At 31.4% G+C, this 19,783-nt stretch overlaps 1 protein-coding gene and 1 long non-coding RNA gene across 5 annotated transcripts in view; one reads left to right on the plus strand and one right to left on the minus strand.

Moving 5' to 3' along the window:
• LOC109619842 (uncharacterized) overlaps nucleotides 1–19,783 on the plus strand; it is a 28,596-nt gene that overhangs the window by 5,065 nt on the left and 3,748 nt on the right. Inside the window, exons 2-3 of one of the 2 annotated variants that reach the window (XR_010714612.1) lie at nucleotides 7,818–7,848; nucleotides 12,132–13,474. This is a non-coding gene — a long non-coding RNA (uncharacterized lncRNA). The remainder of the gene's footprint in view (nucleotides 1–7,817; nucleotides 7,849–12,131; nucleotides 13,475–19,783) is intronic. The other variant, XR_010714613.1, reaches the window with a different exon arrangement.
• Nucleotides 12,416–16,147, minus strand: LOC105337007 (cyclic AMP-dependent transcription factor ATF-3). Of its 3 annotated transcripts, none has more exons than XM_011441545.4 (4): nucleotides 15,410–16,147; nucleotides 14,779–15,217; nucleotides 13,716–13,823; nucleotides 12,416–12,761 (listed from the first exon to the last, which is right to left on the minus strand). In XM_011441545.4, exons 2-4 carry the CDS (start codon nucleotides 14,989–14,991, stop codon nucleotides 12,588–12,590), a joined length of 495 nt encoding a protein of 164 aa, XP_011439847.2. In that variant the 5' UTR covers nucleotides 14,992–15,217; nucleotides 15,410–16,147; the 3' UTR covers nucleotides 12,416–12,587. The 3 variants fall into 3 exon arrangements, with proteins under 3 accessions (XP_011439847.2, XP_011439848.2, XP_065943527.1); XM_011441546.4 differs by having other exon boundaries at nucleotides 14,779–15,160; nucleotides 15,410–16,136; XM_066087455.1 differs by lacking the exon at nucleotides 15,410–16,147 and having other exon boundaries at nucleotides 14,779–15,392.

Consider the following 19,783-nt stretch of genomic DNA (forward strand, 5'->3'; position numbering starts at 1 on the left):
AAAACCCCCAGGTTAATAGGATACTGCATCAGTGTGCACATGTTTGCAAAAAGTTGCACGGAAATAACAGGAATAGTTTGTTCTTTGTAGGGAGCGTCTTGATAAATCTCCTTTACTGACTGGTTCAGAACGACTCTTTCACGAATGATAATTTTTTTGATGTTTTGATTAATGAATAAATATTAATATTCCAATGGACACATTCGTTGCAAAGATGCACTGCAATGCTTGCATAAAAGTAAAATACAGAGAGAGAGAGAGAGAGAGAGAGAGAGAGAGAGAGAGAGAGAGAGAGAGATGACTTAATGTGAATCATTGAAACTGTGCTGAGCCCATGCATTTTGAGATAAACTTGTCTTACTTCAATCTGACCCAAAAAAAAACCCACTCTGAATTGTTATTACAACAACAAGGGATTATAATCATGTATGTAATTTATGACTCTGGGTTCCAATGCTAAGTGTTAAACACATCTGTTTGTTTTGGACCGGGACCTGATGAATCTGAGTCATTTCCTGTGTACAATTTCAAGTAGTCAGTGGAGTAAAATTTGACTCGAGGTAATATGAAGCGATTTGTTAAATTAATAAAAACACACCTTTATACCGATATACAGAGGAGCAGATATACTGCTCAAAGTTAATTGGCTGGTTCTATGTCCACGAAACAAACACAATTAAACAGTTACACAAGCAATGAGCCACTGTTGACTCGTAATCTTACATGTAAGTAAACATAAAACGCCCGCAACCGAATTCATAGGTAAACGTACTGTTGTGTAAGTTGTTCGTAAATGTTTCACTTGCACAGACCACATGTTTGTCTCAGCACAATTAAGATAGAATTTAGATATCAATTTTAATAACTGATGAATACGATATATTTGGCTTATTTTTCAAATGGAAGGATCACTGAGAAAACTCATTAAAAGTGAGGTGGAAGTCAGTCAATAGTTCTCGAACTAAGCCTGTAAAACTCTGGGTTTTTTTTAGCTAGACAGAAAGGAGGTCCTCATTATTTTAGGTCACAATGACTAAAAGTACTTATGACGTCACAAATTTTAAAACCTTTTTATGACGTGATAATAAAGTGTGAAACTGATTTTTCAGCCAAACTGAAAGCAGGTGCTTGTTGATTTACGTCACAAAGAATAGTGTTAATTATGACGTCATAAAATTTAAATCTTCTAACGACGTAACAATGTAGTGGTTTTCTATCAGCTTCCAACGTTCATAAGATATTGTTTTGAACTGTTTTGTTTTATCATCTTTTTCCCGGTAAAGTATGCTATAAGACTTCTATATTACTCGTAATACTTTTACGTATTGTCTCATTATGTACTGGGTATATCAAAAGTGAGCTGTAAAATTTCCATTTTTATAAACTACAACAATAGGCCTAATCATTTGATCATGTAAAAAAAAAAAACAAGATGAACAACTGCGGGTTCGTTATAAATCAATAGTTGTAAGAATTTGATAGAATACTTGCATTAGTAAACCGAACACTTGTTTACAAAAGTCACCGATTTATATCCTTCGCTCTAAAAAGCATACAAAATAAAGAAATATATAGTAAATTAAAGCTTTAGAAGTACAAGTAAAAACAAAGCAAGCTGCAATAAGTCGGAGATATTCACACGCACCCAACAACAGTTAGCCCAACTGTATTCAAAGAATAAGTGAGATAAAAGGGATACATGATCATAATCTATGATATACAGTAGTTCAGTTAGCGTTGATAAATACGATACACCGATATTACAAAATCTAGGATTGGCTACTTTAGCAGCAGTGTGATTTGAAGACAATTAAAAAGCGTTTTCAAGTAAAATTCATCTAACGCTATCGGGCTGCCTTCATGGGGCTCGGGTTCTGTGAAGAGTAATCAAAGTCACCGATTTAAAATAACGACAGCAGACAAAGAGTTATTGACAAAAGCTTAGCAAGATAATGGTCCAAGGGTTATATAAAAAAATGATCTCCAACCTCAATTGTTTTATTAATTTCTAAGCTTCGGTACGATCCATGTGTTTATTTTGATTTTATAGAATATTCAAATCATTAGACCCACATATGTTACCTACAATTCGATTAATGTAAGAAAATCTCGGCTTCAACTGACCGAGATCGTTTGTTATTGGGATTTCTTTGTTTTTCATTTACATTAGGAAAATCATTTGTTGATTAAGAAAATTTTGATTCAAATCTCAATTCTAAATCCATGTTAATGTCGGAATATTTACTTCTTTGGTTTAAAGAAATTAAATATTCATTATCTATATCTTAATTTTTTAGCATTAGAATAGTATAGTCTCATCATTGTTCCGTATTACATAACCATGCGGTTGGGGGTCATACCTGTATTGGGGTCATCAAGGACGATGGTTGCTCCACCTGGCAAAGTCAGCGACTGCGATTTTAAAAGATATCTTAATCTACTTTTTAAAAAGGCGTTTTATCAAATTTGTACTACAATGTGTAACCTATTTTGCAAAGTAAAAGGATTAATGAGTTTTTAAATCCAAAAGTAAGAGATTAAAGCAGATGCTCTGCAAGGTGATCTGTACTTCTCAGGTGCATCATTGATTTAATTCTACCTGGATAAAAAATTAACATGATGCATCTGATGCATCGGGTTTAAATTTTGATTAAGTTAGAATTCCCTTGATATTTATAATGTTTTAGTTTCTACAGTAAGTGTTTGCCATAACTGAGGTACTCCATTGTCATTATTTATACTGGACAGCTATTCATTTTGATAAATAGATACATCTGAAGAAAACCCATTCTGATATCCGTAATTCAAGTACTTCAGAGAAGCACTTTGACATCTAAAGTATATTTACAAATCTTGCGATATGAGATGGTAAATGGGAATGAAAACGAATTATTACTGGATTTCAGTTTGCCCCATTTTGTCACAGCATTTCCTATTTCCCCTCTTATAATTATCAGCATTTTCCCAGAAAGTAAAACTACGCCAAAAAATTATTTTCATTTACTTTATAATGGTATTTTGTTCCGATTTAATTCAAATCATCGCGATAAAAAAAGTTTCAACAAGAGTATATTTATACTTATGTGTTGTGTTACCATAATTTTCTTAATCCGGATGAAACTATTGCAATAACATCATCATTTAGAATTAAGAGATTCTAATTAATGAAGTATTCGTAGGTTTGTGATCAGCTTTTAAATATTAATATATCTGTCCATTTTTAGTTGTTATTTCCTAGGCTTGTTTTGAGCACATAACATTATTCTCAAACTCATTGCATGTTTACACGGTTAGAATATAGGTCACATCTCGTACATCTTATTTTTATGATTAAAAAACATAATCCACAGCCAAATTTGAATGTCTAATAAAAAAAAAAATTAAGTAACGAAGAGGTTATTAATCTCTAATCCTATTCCATCTATCGTATTCATAATATATAGTATAACACTACACATGTAATCTAATCAGTTAATGCAGTCCTCCACATTTGGTAACAACCGTAATGAATAAGAAGGAGTGCCGATTGTTCTATTAAAGAATCAGTCTTTGTTTGTGTCCAAGTCCCCGCCAGAGAAGCTTCGAGAGTCGTTCAGACTTCAATCCTCCGTGGGTATTCGTCAAAATCGTAGATATATTTTCTAATTAGATGGACTCGAAGTAAACAAAAAACGGCATTAAAATCAAATGTTGCTTTATGTCACGATTGACTAAAACTTATAATTAATGCCTAATTTGTCTTATCATTTTCATCGAGAAACACGCTATTTGGTTTACTTATTTTTTCTTTCAAATACGAAGCTTAAATCTGAAAAAAGATGTTAATACCGTTTGTATGAATTTTACTTTTAATATCCTGTTCACCAGTGATATGCAAATCAGTTCCTTGTTTTCCTGATTATGCAAATGCGAGTTCATATGTAAATGTAAACACTTATCACCAAAATGGCTATACTTGGTAAGATGGCGCTTCAATCGATCCAATCAAAATGGCCGTTGTATTGATGCTGTACGAATACATTAATAGATATATTGATCAAATTCTACTAAAGATTTGCATCATATGTATTTTGCAAACGTTTATGAAAATATGATAGAGATTATGGTCAGAGAAAAATATTCTAGACGCTATTTTGAACATTTTCACATTTTTTCATTACAAAATAATTAATAGATGGGTTTTAAAATATACAGAAAACCATTTTTATGAATACCTATATATATATAGTAGCTGTAAATAGATAATCTATATACAGAGTATCTAAGGAGTTACAAATAATTTTTTTTTTCTGTTTCAAAATTTTTATGAACGAAAATACCCAACGACACACAAAAGATAATTTAATGTTTTATATAAACACTTTTTTATGTTTATATTTATTTAATAGAATTTCTTCCATGGGAAATAGACAAAATAAAAATACATTGTTTTGGGTTATAAATAATTAATAAATCGCAACAACGCACTAGACATCATAATAGTTGTGTGTATTCAGCTAAGCCTCGCAAGAGAAAGAGTTTGTTTAATCATGTCATAACCATATCCTATTTTCTAAAGAACTGAAAGCCATTTAAAACTTACGTTGACTGAGGACTGTTAAGATTTTTATCTCGGTTATGATTCAATTTTCTGTAGTCCGATAGGTTCAGGAAAAAAGGTTTAACGATAGTTAAGTTGACATATAAATATTGATACTACAGAAAAAATCTATTATACATCTAAAGAAATAGTAGGTCATGCCATGAATATTTTATAATTTAAAGTCTGCAAAAACTCAATTTCAGAAGTACAAGTTTAAGTTCATTTCTAAGTTCAAATTAAAGACATGCCATAAATGTATGAAGTTCAGTCAGTTATAATAAGTAATTTATTTTAAAATGTGAAAAATAAGTAATGAAAATTTGTCACATTAATACAATTCATTCAGAAGTTGTACAACATGATCCCGCCCAATAGATCTACCTTAAAATCTCCAAAAGTATATTAATTTTGTTTTAAAAAATTTGTATATCAGAAATGCTGTTTATCGTTGTCCATTTCTAAACTTATGAAATACTAAAAAAGTGAGCAGAAATTCACAAATTATATAAAAAGGTCCGGTAAGCCTTATGCAAATTGTTAATTTTCATATATAAAATTATAATTCTGATTGTCATGTATGCACGGCGTCATTTTAATAATAAAAATACTTATAATCACTAGCTGTATATAAAAAGATTATTCAAAGATTGTAAAAATCTGTAGATTTCAGTATTTATTAAAAGGTCTCTGAAATTATAAGTACAGGTCTTGCCATGAATATCCTGTCTTCAAATTCGGTATGCGATTAAAAAAAAAATACAATTTCATAGTGTAAACTCAGGGGAAAACGGCAAAGATGGGCTTAAAATTTATAAATCGGGAGATTAATTCTTTCTCAGGTGATTATAATAATATTGCATGTTTTGGGTTACTACAAAAATAATATTTCATGTATTGTGTTTACGATGATTCCAGGAATATAACCGCACTTCATGCTTATATACATAAATATATATTATAAATGCCAATTCAAGTAAAGTTAAAGATATTTTGATGGCATAAAAAATTCCTTGTTTCAAGACACTTATCAGTTCCTGATTTTTGCAGAGCGTATACTTTTCATATTGATTTCGTACCAACCGATCGTTGTCATGGACACAAGATAAGAACTTTTCTCGCTTGCAGCGGAAGAAGTATTAAATAATTGACTTAAAATTTCAGTTCATTTGTATATTGTTTTCTTTCTTCAGGTTCACTTGTTGCTCTTCATAATAAAGTGAAATTCGCTGTATTAAGAAAACAAAGTTATTTGAAGATAATTGAAGCGTTTTTGCAATCATCATAATTAACTCTGTATCTTTAAGGAGAAATCGGAATCCACATTATATTGTGTTTTTATTTTTTTGTGAAAAGAAGATTAATCTACAGTTTAAGAGAACTTTGGGAGGTTTGATAACATGTTCTGTGTACATATCTTAATTATTAGCTAGTAAAAATGCCTGAAATATATTAATGAATGCATTTATAACTTTAAATGAATCTTCACTTTTATTGGATGAGCCAGTATATTCTTCCGAAAGGGGAAACTTTAAAACAAAATTTGATTCATATAACCTTTCCCCGAGCAAATTTATTTGAAATAGAGTACTAGTATTCAATAGTTTTCCTTACCATTTTTATAACATATTTTAAAATGGTAATAATTACATGCATTACGTTTATTTCTCGAATATTCATGTAATTATTGAAAAAAAAATGAAAATGTATATAATTTTCATATCTAACAAATGGTTTTATTGCATTAAAAAATGCAACCTAATGATTTCCAAATTTGATTCATATAGCCTTACCCCGTGTAAATTTATTTGAAATAGAGAATTCAATAGTTTACCTTACCATTTTTATATCATCTAAATTTATTTAAGCTGTCTTTTTGAATTGAAATATTATGGTAAACTTGTTGATATATACATCAACGTAAAGTCAAAACGTCTGTGTTGAGACCATGTCGTCTTATGCTGCCATTTGATTATAATAAAAAAAAAAGAAATAATTAACTGTTTTCAATTTTTCATCAACACTGATTTCAATAGTATTTTTTGATAATTTTTATGAACGTAATATTTTCACTGATGAAATCAATAACACTAATTCAGTCTATTTTGTAATCAATAGGCGTTCTGAATTATCATTGTTATATTGGGGCTGGGGCTATCTTTGAATGCTTTTTGTATGCGTAGGTTGAAAGGGTAATGTTACTTCAGATTTCCCCACCTTTTTTTCCACTGTATCGTGCAATGGGAGGGAGTAGAGTAGCCAATTTGAAAATAAAATTATGATCATTTATTCTATCTTTAATGTAATCAATTACACTCACCCAGCCTATTTTGTAATTAATAAAATTCGATTTTGGGCGAATGATCATGATTAATCGACATGCGCTTTTACATTTGACAAGTTTTTAAAGTTATCAAATTATCACATTCATAATAATTATCAAAAATACTATTAAAATCATGTTGATAAAAAATTTGATAAGAATTTATAAATTTTCGACGCAAATTACATTTTGTTTAAAAAATATTCATTATGCAAAGTCATACTGAGTATTTTTTATGGAAATTTATGAAGGAATAAAACATAACTATATCGCAGGAAAATTATACTAGTAAAACTTGACAAATCTAAAAGCGCATGTTAATAAATTATAATCATTCAACCCAAATAGAATTTTATTGATTTCAAAATATGCTGAGGTGAGTGAAGTTGATTGCATTAATGATAAAATATCCAAATTGGGTACTCCACTCCCTCCCCTCGCACGAAACAATGGAAAAAGTGGGGAAATCTGAAGTAACATTACGCTTCCCACCTACGCATCCAAAAAGCACACAAAGTATCCCCTGCCCCATATAACAAAGATTATTCAGAACGCCCACCACCCACACAGGGTAGACTCGCATCAATGATTCCAATCCGAACGAGGGCCCACAGGTGGTCGGTGGCGGGCACACTTATTGTGTGTGGTTGTCGAAGCACTGCTAAGTCAGCTGTTTGTACCAATTTTCAATCTCGTTGTCATCAGCATTAACTCTCTAAACCATGACATGTGCAGATCCCCGTCAAAAAAGCCATTGGTGTAAATTCGATTGACTTCAGCAGATTTTATCATACGACTATTTCATCCTTTGTTAATTCTATCTCTTTCATATTTTTCTCAAACTTTATAAGAATTTGCATTGTCGAGGATACCGCATTCCGTTCGGATAATACGGTGATTTTTTTTCTTCTTCAGATTTTCAAGTTGCAAAACAGGCACTTATAAGGTAAGTCTATATAGGAATACAGAAAAATACACTGAAATATATATTGTGGGCAAGAGCACGCAAATCTAATCATATATTTTTGGCAACAGCTTGTCAAGCTTATGGTTAAAGAGTTGTTTTTTTTAAAATTCAATTTGATTGTTACGATTTGACATGCATGTGCATGGTTGTTAAAAACTTGATGACTTATGAAACGTTTTGCACATAACGGGGAGGGGCTCACACAGGAAACGTTTCATCCAGATTTTGACATTAGTGAAATGTAGCAGCCATGCAACCCGGAAATTCTGTGACATGGCACTCCTCGCGTCTACCATTCCAAGCCAAAGGACGAACACTCTGTACAGAGGTTCAGCTTTCAAAGCTTCCGTTTTAATGTGCCAAATTTCAAGTCCAAAAACATGAAATACTCTTATGACTGGTGCGAAGAAGAAAAAAATTCAATCGAAAAAAGCCATGTAGAAAACAGTTTAAAGGAAACCCCGCACTTAAAAAATGCTGACACTACAAAGAAACATTTAAAAATATTCCCAAAATTAAAAGGACACTAAACATCCTTTTATTGTCAGCTGAAATGACAAATTAAAAGGAATGGACTAGTTAACATGTTAATTTAAGTTAATAAATAAGTTCTTCATTAAATTTCCTGTAATTTTACTGAGAAATAACATCATTCAATTGTCTTGCTTGGTCACAAATATTCAAAGTTCAATAACTAATAACAAAGATTAATAAATATTTACATGTGTTTTATGCCCGATATAATTTATTTTTTCATTTTCATCTTTCTCGCTATTTTGTTATGTACTACTTGTCTCTAGAGGAATACAAATAATAATTAAAGGTAGAATAGAATAATGCAAAGAAAACAAGTGGACTGAGAACAAAGAATATGTTTGTATTTGTTTCACTTTCAAAGGAAGCCTCAGTCATAAGTTGCTTTTGTTTTCATCCGTTCGGAATATCTCGGCCCTTGACATAACCCTCCACTAGAAACTTGCCAACAGCTGTTTATTATGTATTTACTTATCTGATAAAGTAACGTCGGAGCTGTACTTTGTGTTTTACAACAACCTATTCATATCCATAAATCAGCAAGAAACAGTCTAAACTAAGCATTGATTTTTAAAAGGACACGGGATAAACCGAGCCACGCTTCGTCTCACACACCAATCTTCATCCTTTGTTTGCCGAATTTTGAGTGTAAGACAAAAAAAATCAGGTATAATAAGTCCGATTGAATTCACAAATGATTGTCAACGATGAAAAGCAAGACTCCGTTACATAAACGTATACACAGAAATACAGTAAAAGTCTCCATTCAGAAATGGGATCACACAACTGAAAATCAAGCCAAGAGATCTGGTTTGAATTTTTTTATTCATGTTAATTAGTCAACAGATAGCTGCGTTTTGGCGCCTCAGTTTTTGACGCATCAAAGCAGACAGATCAAAAAAAAATTACAACTATATTATAGGCTATTTGGCTCTGGAAACATATCAAAATATTTGCTGTAGATTACAACCACTCTCTATATGATCATTAAATTGCTTTCACCATTATAGTAATAATATGAAACAGCTGAGATCTATTCTGCGCTTAACCATTTTCAACATATTTTCCCCTTCATTGAAAGCATCCAAAAAATTCATAAATATTTTTTAAAATTATAAAAATAAAGCACATAAAAAATTACTTAATGGATTCCATGTTTGATGAAGCAACTGGTCAACTATAAAAGATATTTTAAGAAATAGGACGAGATTTGATTTGCAGCCGAATATTCTTAAACTTAAATTTTAAATTAGTGATTCTGGTTTTTTTCTTTCTTGCTTTCAACATTGGAAAAATTATCCAAAACTTTAAAAATAAATATAAAGACCATTAATATTTTTTATCTCATTATTTCATTTACATTTTTTATCATTTAACAAGAATAATGTTTTTGTAAAAAATTATATCAAGCTTTTTAAATGTTTTTCCTCTATATTTATGTAATTTTTTTGGGTCATTAATTCTAATTCATTTATTAAAAAAAATATTAATAGTTATTTTAGCAAATTATTATTTTATTGAAAATATTCATTTAATATTTAACTTTAGCACTTATATTTTTATATATATTATCTAACCGTTTTAAAAATATATTTATGCTAAAAAAAAAAATAGCACTCTTCGTTGAATGAGAATCGCGATATTTTGTGGGGGAGATTCGTTTTAGGTTTACCTGAGCTTTCAAAAGACAAAGATCGTTCCAGATTTATGAAACTGAATACCTGGCTTATCCAACACGTTTGTTCCACGGCAGATGGTATTTCCATAGAATTTGAAGAACTCCTTTGATAGCAAAAAATAAAATTTGCCATCTGTAATTGCATTTATGTCTCGAACAACAAAAACACACGTTAAAGCATCCAATACGCGTATTTGTTCGCGGTTTTTCCCTTTAGATAGTATCTCCTCTCATAATATTTTTTAGCCTATGATGTAAAATCGATACATTTTGGAAAACATATATTAACATTTTGTGGGTAAGATATCACATTAATATTATTATAACACAAGGTGTCACGTTTAGGGAAAGATGATTATTTTTCATGCTCAATTTCCTATCACCTATTTTACATCTATTTAAGTTGTAACACTGCATCAATGTGATCATAACGGAGCACTCTGGAGGGAGTCGCAATTTCACTGAATTCTGATTCTTCTTTGTCTCTGAAAGTAATACTCCTCCTGATTTTAGAGTCCAAAATAGAAAGATTGAGTAAGTCTCATATGTCCCGTTGTTCATTGCGCAAAAAGCAGAGATTTTTTTCCCATGCTGCAGCCAACATGATGGACTCAAGATGGAGGTATCCTTTGGATGACAACAGCAGGACACAGTGGATTTCAGGAAAATTCGATAACTGATTTTTAGAAAAGAACAAAAAATATCGCATATGTCAAAGTACTTCCAAAACATATGAATATTCATATTTTTGATCCGGAAAACAAGTTTCATTCATACATGCACATCCTCATATGTCCTTCTTCCTTCTTCCCCGAAATCCCCATGAATGGAGTATATGTTGTGAGTGAGATGCTGTGTCGGCGTTTCTTTGGAGTCTTCTGTAATCTGATATCTGTCTGACATTAGTACTTCAAGGTTGTCCTGACCAGACTGCACGGTCGGGACGCCGGTAAGTAGTTGCCATCGGGCGGTGAAGTGGAACATGCTAACCCCGCAACTGAAGCGTCATCGGAAGCTTGTGAAACATGTATGGAATCCCCAAACAGCCGGCCATCACCAAACTGCAGTATCTGTTGTTGTTACTCCATTTTAGAAGCTCGGTTCAGGTACACAAATATCGATCCCGGAGGTGAATTTTATCCGGGCAGAAGGAGTGAATCTTAACACCATTTTCTTTGGGAATTAAAAAACCTACTCCGGCGCGGGAGTCGCGTCCCGGTGTGATGTCACAGTCGTCTGGACTATGTTAGGATGACCTTTAGTGTGACCCGAGCCGATCAGCGAGTGCCAGCGAGGCGTATGTCAAAGTCTATCGACTTTGGAAAGCAGCCAAAACAGTATATGTGATCAGTAATAGATGTTTAAATATGACAATAATATTAAACACAGCGATTTCCTTGGAGCCCACTGCACACAGAAAATTGCCGCAATAAATGTTGTGCACCGAATACAAGAGAAACAGATCGTTTGTATAGAACATTTTATTTACAAAACAGCAAAATATTAATACTTCAGAACATGGAGCAATACACAATACATAAACACTGTGCGTTATCTGGAACAAAGGGAAGATAACAAAATATGAACCCTGTCGTCAAATGTAATGGATATGCCTTCTTTCTGGACAAACAAATAACACAAAATCGGTACTCCTCAGAACACATAGTCCATCGAAATAATGAGGATTACCCCTGAGCAAAAACAAAACATGTCGCCCAGATTTGTATTCACCAACCAAAACAATATGGATAAAGTTGTGAATAATGGTAAAGCAATATAAAAGTTTATTTACTTTTTACCCATTACAATATCTAATCACCATGGTTGTAGCTTTATAAATCTAAGTTGTATGTACATGGATCTCTGATAGTGCAGTCAACTTTATTTACAAGAACATTTTTTGCACAACAATAAGGGCAACAATTTTATCTATACTACTAATTTTATACAAAAGACAATTCTGAATTTATTATGACAATGTACAAAATATAAAACTGAGATCAAATTATCGTCAATGGCCATTTGATTAGAGACAAATTTTGTCTTTTAGGACAAAAACAACAATGATGATGGGGTTCAATGAAAGATTTTTGTCTTGTACAGAGAATAGAAAACATCAGAGGTAAGATATTGGTTGTTAAGTTCAAATAGTTTTAATGGTATCGACTACTTGTCGAATTTACATACATACATGGGGTTGAATAGAGGAATTTATGTTATATAAGAGCATGGAGTGCATTCAAACAAAGTTTAAAGCTAAGAAAATAAGGACGTTAAAAAGAAGTAAAATTTCCGACATCATTGTGTTAATAGAATGTAGTCACCATACTTTGGGTTTTGTTTTTTTTATTATTTTTTTGTTGATTTTTTTTCTTGTTTTGTTTGGTTTTTCCATTTATATATCAAAATATTTTTGTATGTGTATTTTGATGTTGCATTTGAAAGAGGATATAATGAAATGAAATGAAAGAAATACATGTAACAAGTTAACATGCAGTCACTGTGGTCAGTGTGAGGCGGTATCCTGGGCCCGAGGGAGAGGCTCGGCCGTGGGGTCGGGCTCGGTCGGTGACACACATAGGTGACTGGACAGCGCCGTTCGGAACATGTCGGTCTCTGTCAACAGTCTCTTAATTTCTTCTTTTAGCTGACGATTCTTTTCCTCCAAATCCACGAGAATCTTCAATCAATTTAAATTTTGTTCAATTTTGAGTATTTTTTTTTCAACAAAAAATATTGGTTTTAACATGCAGTGAATGTTCTTATATTTAAAGACTACATTAGAGGCCGCCAACTTGATCTGTATTTTAATGTTTAAAGCATAATGTGTTTATTGTTGTTTGTGGTTTACTATCGTGATACAATATACGGGATATGTATCAACATCCGATATCCCACAAATTAATATTTTAGGTGACCAATAAAAACTAACAGGAAGAAAAAAACCAGTGACATTTAATTGAACATCGATTGATGGATTTTTTTTTCAATTTTTAAAAAATCTCTCTTAACAATAATAAAAATTTACATTTAATTGTATCGAATGTCTATCTAGGATTAACAGTTGAGATAAATAGGACAATGTATCAATCTAATATCTCGGTCAATTGAGCCGGGGTGAGAGTTCTGTGGTTTGGACACTCCCGATGTTGTCTGTTTAAGTTGCTGTGGGTGAATCAGTGCGTCGTCCTGTTTGTTAGTCATCAGGTTTTTAGATCCCTCCATTCTCAGTGTTTTCGGCAGTGGGTCGTCTTCCTCACAGAAGTGACACTCTCATTAGGAGTGCGGTCTAGGGGAAAATTATTTTTCTCCTCTTTTTTTTCTCTCCTCGCGTTCATTGTTTGGATTAATTATTTTGTCGTTTATGGGGAAATAATTGCTCAGTTTATCAATGTAAGTAAACTTTATTATATTTGCTTTGACTATTGCTGTAGAGTATTTATGCATATCATTTGTGGTATTAATCTTATCTGAAGTATTTTAAAAATAGATGGTTATATAAAAAGCCTACAGCTAATGGGCTTTCTTCTCACCCGGAAACTTACATCTACTGCACTTGTAACTATTTCTTTTTTTTTTTAATTTAACAACAAGCGGGTGATAAAGAAATTTTATAAATCAAAACTGTGGGAACCTTGTGTATTTCTCCCGATGCCTGTCGTTTCCGCTGTCGAAAGTTTTTGGCGGCCCTCCGGTTTTGTTCACGTCTTCGTTCTTGTCTTTCCACCTCAAATGGCAGCAGCTACAACATTTTAAAAATTTGAATAATTTAAAAATTTTGAATAAACTGATATCTTGCGGGTGGTATATAAATAAAACAAACAAACTAATATATTTTCGTTTTTATTTAAATTGCGATTAACTAACTCTTTATGTGCATAATAGTTTTGTATGAAATGATATAATATTTATTTATTTATTCATTTTATTTATAAAAAAAAAATAGAATAAATAACCAAATAAAATACGAAATGAAATATATTATCTTTCATAAATTTTCGACAATTATTTGGATTTGATTTTAAATCAGAAATGTCTCTAAAACAGCCGTTTTGCAACAAATCTTATAAGTTAATCAGCCTATATTGATGAAGATTTTTTATGGCAAATTTTAAATTGAAGCCATTGTGTATAATTTATTTAATATACTAAATATTATGTGTAATGTTTTGTTTATCAAATTATTTTTTTTTTTAGAATAGATGCTCTAACAGTTTTCCGAAAAAAAATATTCTTTTAAATAAACATTGCTTTGTAACTATTCAAAAACTATTTAAATAATTATAACATGATTTTGATTTAGTTGTATAATCACAATAAATTAAAACAACGACAAAGGTATCTATTATTTGTATTTATGATTTTACACGGGACTAGGACTTAATGATAACCAACTATTTTAAGTGAGTTTGTAAAATTTAACAACTGCGCAATTTATCCAGCACATGCAAATGGATGTGTACTCGCGCGATTGGAAAGAGAAAAAAAGAAGAAAATTTACCCCCCAAAATATAGGCAAATGATAATCAAATATAAACACACAAATATCTATACAGAAATCTACACAAAATGTTCATTCCTAATTTTTCAAAATTTGATTTTAACAAGTGACTTTTAAAAAAATGTGCAATGAGGAAATGCAAAAATAGATTAGCATGAACTATTCAGTACATGTATTTGAATAATCATAAACTTACCGGAGCTTTTCTTTGAACCAACTGTGTTTCATCGTCCAGTGTTAAATCTTTCCCCTCCTCAAAACATTTCTTCTGAATTCTGCATTTGAGTTCTGTTTTGAGCAGGGGTGTGAGTTTCCCAGTCTTAATCGCCTCGAGGGTGGCGGAGATCAAATCTGCGTCCAACTCGCCCTCGTGAAGACTTGTGCAGTCCGAGAAGTCAAGGTCCATCATGCATGCCTATTATTGCGACCGTCAAAGGTTTTGAAGTATACAGGACCGTGTAGCTGTTGAATTTGAAAACTAATGATATCTAGTTCCCGCGAAGTCTCGTCGAAGATGACGTAAATATTTTCTCCAGATGCAAAAATGCTGTGACGGTCAGATACAAGGAGAGAAGGATCTAAAAATAATATTGTGTGTCATCCCACTGCTAGTCACCTCCCCCCGACCTATGATGCTGTGGCATAAAAAAGATGGCGAAAACAAACTCAAAATCACTTAATAAGTTAACTTGTTAAATCTTTTTGGAAACAAAGAAAACGGCTTGTTTTTTTCGAAAAATGTTTTTTTCTTAAACTTTACTTTTGCGAAATACCGTTATTTGAGTAGAACTGAAGAAGGTTTATTTTCTTATCTTTACTTAACTCACCAGGTGAATATTAATGACCGCACTTCGTAATTATCCGATATTTTGTGTCATTTAAACATGTGTAATGTAGTCAGGTTTTAGCACGTTACTGTTTATGATTTATTTATAACTCTAACGTAGTTCCAAGGGGCGTAACTCGTGTCATATATCTCTTCGACTATAGGTTAAACAAATGAAGGGTCGCTTGTCTATCTTAATAGTGTGTATTGAATAATTGTGAAGCAAACACATGCGTGCAACTGCAACGCAGATATAAGCTTGTAAACAGAATCGGGCGCTAAATTTATTAATTTGTGATTGAGAACGAGACAGAAATCAATCAATACTGCTACGAGTGTGCAATGACGTCTGCGATTAATCGTCTGTCGGGCGGGAACTTCTGGCGCGGAAATACCCGACAAAATCCAGCCTCTGCATCTACCTGTCTTTGTCAAACTCCCGTACATGTGACTAATGATTAAAGTATTTGATTGTTGTACAATGTTGTTGGCGGTTTATTGTGTATCATCGATGATCGGATTTTCCCCACTTTGACTTACTCACTGCCCAATAACTACTGGTAGCGTCTGACTAGAAGCTGAGTGTCACAGCTAATCTGAGTAGATAGGGCGTGGTCTTTAACACCGTTACACAGACACCTGTTGCCTCTAATTAATCACTCCTATATATTACTCAAATCCATTTCTCGAGTCACAATCGAGCTGTTTTATCTGGGGTTTTTTTCCTTCAAATTTCTATTGTGGTTTCTTTTAAATTTCAATCAGCTAGAAAATATGTATCATGTGAACTGATCACTATATAGGTTTCAATACTTTAAAAAATGATTTTTCTATAATTAGATGTTCAGCTAAAAATGACAATACAAAAAGCACGAAATAAAAAATCGATGCCGAATTACAACGAAATTTAATAAGGAGGTATGAATTACATTTTTATATCGATATTTTAAAAAAAAGTTACAATGTTGTTATCGTGAAAGGGAATACCTCGTGATTTCAGAAATTATCTTTTCCTGCTCTTGTATTTATATTTGGTTATTGACACAACAGTTGGGTTTGTTTGTCATGTTTAGTTTGTTATTATATCTTGTTTTTTTTTTTCAATTGTGTGCTTATCAAAGGTAAGGGCTGTATCAAGAGTACTATCAACTTTTCCAATACTTTTAAAATCAAATGAACGATTGACACCTAAATAATAACAGATCAAAGCAGAACAGATCAGAATGCTACAGTTTAAAACAGACAAATATGAGAATATTTCAGTATCAAGGAAACGCATGCCAATTGCTAAGGGTTGTAGCAATGCATCTTTAGAACAACAATCACAATATTATTATTGTAAACAAAATTTGTAATGTGAAAAAATATGGTTACCCAATTATATTGTCTTTAATAAGTTTGCCTACAAAGTGGATAAAGTGAATTATCTTCCGAAACGAGTAACCAAAAGGCTACGTTCATTGTAAAAAAAATATTTGCTTTGAATAAGTTGCAATATTTCGTTGGTTAATTTAATTGTATAGTTTTTTTTATCGTCGGCAGGGTTATTATTTATGTGTTTCTTAAAAACTTATAAACCTTTGAAGCTCTTTGCAATGAAAACATACGTTGTAAATATGCACAACCACCACTGTAACTCACTGAATACCGATATTACAGTCGAATTATATAACAACTTACTGCATAAAACGCATAAATACACATTTTCTTCTTAGTATATCTAAATCTTTTAATGATTTAGAAGAGGCAGCTTTAGTTGTCTTAAGCAATACATATATGGGTCTATACTACGTAGAATATATGAAGATTGTCACTGTTTCGACCAGTTCTCTACCTTTGCAAAACCGATGGACGCTAGACATTAACATTGTTATAAACTTTCATTTTTTTTTGTTTAATAGTATACTTTTATAATTTAAAAACTTTTGAAATAAATGTCATCAGTTTCCAAAAAAAGAGAAGAAAACAATTGTATCATTCAGTTTGAAATTTAATTTGAAAATTTTAATTTCAGAATTTGATATACAAACAAATAAAATATAAAAATATAATAAGATAAACATATGAATGTAATAGTTTAAATATTTGTGTCTAAATCTATTTTTATTCCAGTAGATATGTTCTGCAAAAGTATGATGCACTTGTAATTTTACAGTGAAGCATGTATTTAGAAATCTTGAAAAATGATATCTTACATTTAATTTGCTTTATATACATTAAAGGGACTTAGACTCGATTTAGGATCAATTTTAAATTTCATTTCTTCGATTTGTTTTAATGTTTAGATTGATGAATATATGGGTGTTTTAAATGCCTCGTCAAACTTTGAAAATCAAATATTGAGCTACAAGCAATTAACGAGTTTGAAATTAGTTTTTTTGTAAACAAAAATCGAGTCTTGTTATTATTTACAGAAGTGTTTTATTGGTATAAGTTTAAAATCAAATGCTGCTTCTATATATTGTGGATAATATTATTTATGAACACAGTGAGTCAGTTTATCCTTTGTGTGCCAGGAGTCATTTTGACAAAGAAATGGTAATTTTATTTGTAAACAAATATAAGACTCGAGCTTTGTTTACATAACAATAAATTCTTACCTTTGCATCTGTTTTATAACTTGACTTCTAACATTCAAAATTGGGACAATCATTCAAATTGCACATCTAAACTATTTACAGAAAAAATAAAACTTTGATCTAAAATTATGTTAAGGTCCCATCATTTTTTAATCATAGTTCTTTGAATTTGATAATAAATTCTTCATATATAGTGTACCATTTCATAAAAAATATACGATAGAAATGATTAAAAAGCGGGGCACCTGTTAATATAATTTGTTTTATGACGATGTCTTTCTCCACCCATCGTGTAATTCAAATGATAAGTTGAAAGAACCAAGAGTGGACACGAAAATCAGACACTTGATAATAAGTATATAATTCATAGCAGACAATCCCAAACAATTTAGAGGATGACATAAAAATCTGTTTCCGTTGTTTATTTCTATTGCATGGATAGGATTGGGCAATCAACACATCAAAGAAATAAATTAAATTCAAAGTGAAAAAACTCTGAAGCAGTAATGCTTAATTATGATATTATTATTCATTAAGCGATGAACTTGATTTGGTGGAAGCTGCATTCCGCCAAACGCGCTAAATAGAATACACAGCCAACTGTAGTACCATGGGCCATGGAGAGGGTCCATAAATTGAATTGGCGGTAATGCAATTTTTTATTCCAGTGCTTATCCTTTGTTTTTCTGTTTAAAAAATTCATTTAAAAAGGTTTGTTCCTCTGATTTGGGTAGCCATTTTGGGTCACCTCTAGTCTGGAAATTTTGTGTCATAAATGAACTCTACTTGTAAATTCTTTGTTTACAATGCCAAATGAACTATATTGAATGAAATAGTTAAGGAAAAATTACATATTTACAGAGTTTAGTAAGGGACTATATTTTGTGGCGGAAAGTTTTTAAGATAATGAACATTTTTCATAACTCAGTTGTTTTAGAGTACCGTAATTTTAGTTTTCTTATTTTCAGTGCAGACCAAATTTCCAGATAGTTTATGCATTGGGATATCTTCGTGTTGTTTCAAAAAAACATATTCTAACAATATTTCAATATTTCTATCGACATATATTGGGATATCTAACTAATATTTCATAAAAGTCAAGAAAAAATGAGATCAAATTTTACCCTAAAATTAGCGTATTTCATGAAATCTCTCAAAATTAACAATATAGACCCATACTTTTGGTTTTATTATCTGAAATTGTAAGTTTCTTTTGACAAGTCTGTCATAATTTGAGAAAAAGTTTGAGACTTTTAAATAATTTCATTGCATGTTGAATTATTTATGAAAAAGAATAGTATTTTTTCAGTGCATAAAGGTCAAAATATTAATGATGTGAAAAATTGCATAATTTTAATTTTATTAATTGTTAACAATGTTAATTTGTATTTGATACCATGGTTCATTTTGATAAAAAAAAATTATAGAGGGAAAAGCGATTTATGTGGAATTTGCACTTTGAGTCATAAAATACAACGTAGCACCGAAACGAGCATATAGACTGCAAAATTTTGTTTTGAATTTTGGTTTAGCTAAGTGTGTAGATGTTAAAAAAATCTCTAGAAAAAAACTTAAAGACTTTTGATCGCAGGATCCAACGTCCTTAAATCATCTCGAATTCTGTCTACGAGTGATATATGATCTTGTGATAGATAATTTATATACATCCGTAGTTCATGTAAAAATTATATCATTGTGTCGTATAATGCAGATGTATAAATGTTCCAGACGATTCAATGAAAGAACTTATTTCAGGTAATACGATGGCAATCAATACCTTTATAAATAGAAAGCGC

Source organism: Magallana gigas, chromosome 6 (genome assembly GCF_963853765.1).
Source record: "Magallana gigas chromosome 6, xbMagGiga1.1, whole genome shotgun sequence".
In the NCBI taxonomy this organism is placed as follows: domain Eukaryota; kingdom Metazoa; phylum Mollusca; class Bivalvia; order Ostreida; family Ostreidae; genus Magallana; species Magallana gigas.